Genomic DNA, 5,126 nt, shown 5'->3' with positions numbered 1-5,126 from the left:
TGGTCGGCGACATATGACAGTCACGTGGTCGTTCAGCTGCGAAATTGATTACTTGATCTGATCGATTTCGCTCGTGCTTTGTTACGTCCAAATTTAGATAATGACTTTCGCAAAGCACGTTGTTTTTATAATATTTTCGATCATCGTTCAAATATTATCGAAAGAAAGAAACTTTACGAATAGAAATCGCCCAAATTTTATATTTATCTTGACCGATGATCAAGATGTCGAACTCGGAGGTCTCGTGAGTGTTACGTTTTTTCCCCCTCCCCCATACAATAAAGTAATTCCGAAAACTTTTATAATGATAAGTAACTCGGAACAGTTAAATTCGAATTGGAATACAGAAATTAAAATTATATTTCCGTTACATGACTCATAGAGAGCAGTCATCAAAGTTCATATTAGGGTATTGCTCCATGAAAATTACATTATTATTATTAACGCGGAGGATGCGTTCCTAGACGACAAAGCGCTAATCGAAACAGCGTTAAACGAGACCATTTTAACATACAGTAAATAGGGATAGGGAAACGCGATCAAAAAATAAGCAAAATTTATTATAATTTTAAGTTATTTTTATGTAAATTTTTGGATAATAATATATGTTAAATAACACATAAACATATGTGCACAGAAATGTAAAGTTACTTTTTTGTGACGAAGGTCCTGGCTCTTCTGAAATTCTTGTTTTTTGCAATGAAGTGGTGTAGTTTCATTGACGCTTTCTTTTTCTTTCCCAAAGCAAATGTCGGTAGCAGAAGATCGCATCCAAAACGCCTTGTTTTGCTTTTGCACTTCTTTCAAAATCTGGATCATTCGCTACAATTTGATTGACGATTTCGGTTATGGTTACCAAACTTTTACTAAGGAAAACTGTAGAGAAATTTTTTGGGTTCTTCGTCTTTGGAATCTCTTCGGGAATTCCTTGTTCTGCCAGTCTTGAAGGTTGTCGTTGGTAAGGCTCCTACCAGAAATCTGCAGTACCTCACCAATATCCTGCTCCTCTACATCTCCTGTATCGATTAAGTTGACAATTTTGTCGACCTAACGATGCAGTGATAGGCTCTTCTCGACGAGAATTCTTGGATACCTGCAGCCATAATTTCTTCTATGATCTGTTCATGCATTTATCGGTTGATTCTTGCCGAGCGAAGTCGATATATTTCTTGTGGCATCCGTGATGTTATATTTTTTCCAAAATTGCACAAAACAAATGTAGATTTAAGAGAAGTACGGTGCTACGACGAATTGCCACCTTTTTCTGTTTGGTTCGTGTTTGGGAATAATTGTATTATATATGAATCGACGAAATACTGCATTAATTTGAATTGGCATAAATTTTGAGTTTTTTTTAGGCATCGAGCAGACCGCGTTATATTGAATGGGCATTAAGCGAGACATCGTTATGTGGGGTCTTACTGTATATTTCTATTTCAATTATTTTAAGTTTATTTTTTAATACATTTATATATATATATATGTTGAACCTGTACATCTCAAGCATTTTTATCTCAAAATTCTTTTTTCTGCATTTTTTGCCAAAATTTATCTCAAATAATTTTCTACCAAAACCTCTATACGTAAACAGTCTTTTATTTCCTATTGTCATTACATTTTTATTTGTTAAATTTTGAATGCTTTTATTGTTTTTTTATTTTGGTTTATTTTTTTATTTTGTTGGAGTTTGTTATCTGGGGGCAGAAGTCAATTGTCTTTGGACTTTTCCATTTGCTTGTAAATAAAAAAATAAAAAACAAATATATCTAAAATTATGGACTGAAGTGTCAATTACAAATTCAAAGCTCAGAGACTAAATTTTAATAGCATAAATCATATTAAATCATATGTTTCTGTGTCCTTATCTTATAGTATAGTATTTAAAATGTCTACTCAGACTTATTTTATTAACGGGACATATTATACCGATATCTTTGTTTGGCAAAAGTTAAGAAAGCTTATCTGAAAAAACAAACAGTCTTTATTTTCCACTAGGTAGCATAAATCATAGTTGAGAAAAATCTCTTGCAATACGGTACGTAGTTGCAACTGAGGATGGAAAGTCAGAGTAGCTTTTAAAAAATACCAACTCGAGAGTTGGGTGTCGTGTATTTTTCCACCGACTCTCCATCCCTAGTTAAAACTAATGCTACTTTTCTCTGATTGGTTTGCCTCTTATTGATCAAAGAAAGTCAGACATCAGAAACTATTGACAAACTATTCAATATTTCTGTTAAGGTATGTCAAAAATGTTTTACTTATACTTAATACAGGTGTGTACTGTACTTGCTATTATATTAATACAATATCGTATCTCCAATCAAACCTATTACCTTTTACCATATAGGAACCTCTACATTTCAGAACCTGGCTATCTCAAAGGTTTTTCTCATTCTGGTGACATTTGAGATAGACAGGTTTAACTGTATATATATAGTTGAACCTGTCTATCACAAATGTCACCAGAATGAACCGCAGGACAGGAATATATGCCCTGCAGGAATTAAGATGGACCTGAAAAAGGCTTTTTACCAGACCATCACAAGTTCACCAAGGCCACAAAGGCAATAGCCAGTGATGAGAGACAAAGCCCAATGTATCCAGGCTATATCTTGTAAAATCCCTGGGATTTAATCCCAAATTTCCTGGAGTAGCAGTCTGATGCCTTTACCTTCATTGTTCGTATAGCCATCTTAGTTATACTTCAGTCTGGAACAACTGTAAATCCATCAAGATTTATATCAATCTATATGACACAAAAAATATAAGTTTACAATTATTAAAATTTTTAAATTATTGTTTTTTGTCAAATTATACTTTATAAACTTTACTCTGTCAAAAAAGTTTAATGTTAATGTCTACAATATTTTCATGGCAAAGTACAGAGAATTCATATAATAAGTTAAATGAGTTTCATTTATTTTAGGAAGATATGATTAAATAGCACAAATGATAAACGTATTGTTGATATTCTGATAGCATTATTATTCTATGATTTTTCTGTGATAATTTATCTTCCGAATGTTGATTATATTTAATAATCAAACAATATAAGAACAATTATAAAGCAGTTTTGGTGATGATATCATCTCAAGTGAACAACACTTGAAGCTGATAAATGAGGATATAAACTTTTTAATATGTTTGCTATGAAAATAAAAGCAGATTATTTACTTCTACTGTGTGCTTATTTATATTAAATTGTTTATTTTGCATATTGCAAACTACATTAAGGGCAAAAGAACTGCCAACTAAAAAATGTAATTCACTTTAATATGACATTTTACATCTTGCTATTTTATCATCATTTCACAGTAATTCACATTATTAACCAGTGTATTGTTAAAAATTAAAGAAAGTACATAAGAAAACTAACTCCAGCAAATAAATTTATTTTTTAACGGCAACACGTTAATCAATAGGAGCAATTATTTATTGTGACATTATTACAATGCTTAGCTGCAATTTTTAATCATATTTTTAATTAATTTAATTTAACATATATGCTCTCTACCTCCCAGTCATCTATCTAAAACCTTTCGAGAGAAAGTTTTTGAATTGAAATAATATTACTTCTGATTTGCATCGGAAGTTCTTATATAGTTAATTGGCGCCTCTTATCCCTAAACTTTCCATATTTGGTCTCGTCTTTCATCTGTCTAACTCCATTGTCGAGATTAAGGAAAGAAGGATGACGGTGAGAATTTATAGGTCTACAATTTTTTAAAATTGCAGCCCAATAAATAAAACTCACTAACCTTATGTAGGTCTTGCATTTAATTGCAGAAGGTCTTACGTGTGGAACAAAAACATTCATAAGAGTTTTCACAATTAAATGCAAGGCCTACATAAGGTTAGTGAATTTTATTTATAACTCTAGCAAATTTATTAAACTCAGGAATACCTCACATAAATGAAGACTAATACCTAAAACAGCACAGATTAATTTAAAAATTGTACTTTAGTAAAAGTACTAATTTTGAATTGAATTAATCTGTTCTGGTTTTAGGTGTTAGTGTTCATTTATTAAACTTGGTTTGTATTAAACTAGGAGTGAAATTCTTACTGGTGTGTACTGGTTAATAATTTTTGTCAGATTTGTATCCCTGAAGATAAGTTCTGGAAACTTGAAAGTACTTGAAAAATTGGAATAGTAAATGATGCAGACTTCTTTGGAGCAGTTAATAAATATTTAATTCAAAACGTTATTTCAAATTCAGAACAATTGCTCAAACTAGATATTGCTTCTGCTATTTATAAGTTTGGTTTTGAAATTTATATATATCCATTTAACTTATTTTTCCTTCTAATAGAATTTTCTTGTAAAGGCTTTATGAACAATGGGATTTTTGAAATTCTTAGCAGAATGTATTTCAGAACAATTGATGTGTATTCTTAGACTATCCAAAGTAAACAGGGATGGTTGGTCAAACACCAATTTCCCAAAATTTCATTTTATCAGTACTACATTTAATTTAATACAGTTCTCTATTGAAACATGGTTTCAAAGTTACATATTAAATTAAATATTTTAGCCATTTAACTAAATACTCAATAGTTTTTTAGAGTTTAGACAATAAAATTAGCACTGTATGCTTCAAATTTTCTAAATATTTAGATAATATTAATAGATATATTTATATATCTATTATATATCTATTAATATTATAAAAAAAAAAACATATTTTAAAATGTCTACAAAATAATAAAATTAAATATGAAAGTATTGCATAGTAGGATGTTGTTTAAAAGAATAAAAAAACTATTTTAAATGTTAAATTTAAAATAATTCTTTATTCTTTAAGACAAAAAATCAGTATTTTGATGTTATGAATTTTACAATTGGTCTAATTAAAATTATTACTAACATTATTACACATTTAAATGTTATTTTACATACAGACTATCTTTTGTTTTACAGATACCTTTACAGAAAACTAAAAGACTGTTATCAGATAAAGGAGCAATTTTTAAAAATATGGTAATGTTATATTTTTATAGATTTTATACTCAGGGCCGTTCCTAGGGTATCTGCCGCCCGGGTGCGAGAATAATTTTGCCGCCCCTTCCCCCAAAGTTGTTAAAAATTTACAAATAAAAAAGATAAAGTAAATTTAAGTTAAAAA

The 5,126-nt window shown here is 29.9% G+C and overlaps 1 protein-coding gene across 1 annotated transcript in view; it reads left to right on the top strand.

Annotated features, from left to right (window-relative positions):
• The first annotated feature begins 100 nt into the window (after window positions 1-100).
• LOC136968895 (N-acetylglucosamine-6-sulfatase-like) overlaps window positions 101-5,126 on the top strand; it is a 37,955-nt gene continuing 32,929 nt past the window's right edge. Inside the window, exons 1-2 of the mRNA XM_067262959.1 lie at window positions 101-244; window positions 4,922-4,981. Coding sequence (XP_067119060.1) covers window positions 101-244; window positions 4,922-4,981 — 204 coding nt within the window. The remainder of the gene's footprint in view (window positions 245-4,921; window positions 4,982-5,126) is intronic.

The sequence above is a fragment of the Centruroides vittatus genome, unplaced genomic scaffold, assembly GCF_030686945.1.
Source record: "Centruroides vittatus isolate TY-2023 unplaced genomic scaffold, ASM3068694v2 contig_165, whole genome shotgun sequence".
Classification (NCBI taxonomy): domain Eukaryota; kingdom Metazoa; phylum Arthropoda; class Arachnida; order Scorpiones; family Buthidae; genus Centruroides; species Centruroides vittatus.
Note: the sequence above shows the minus strand (reverse complement) of the source record. Positions and strands in the feature narration are given on the sequence as shown.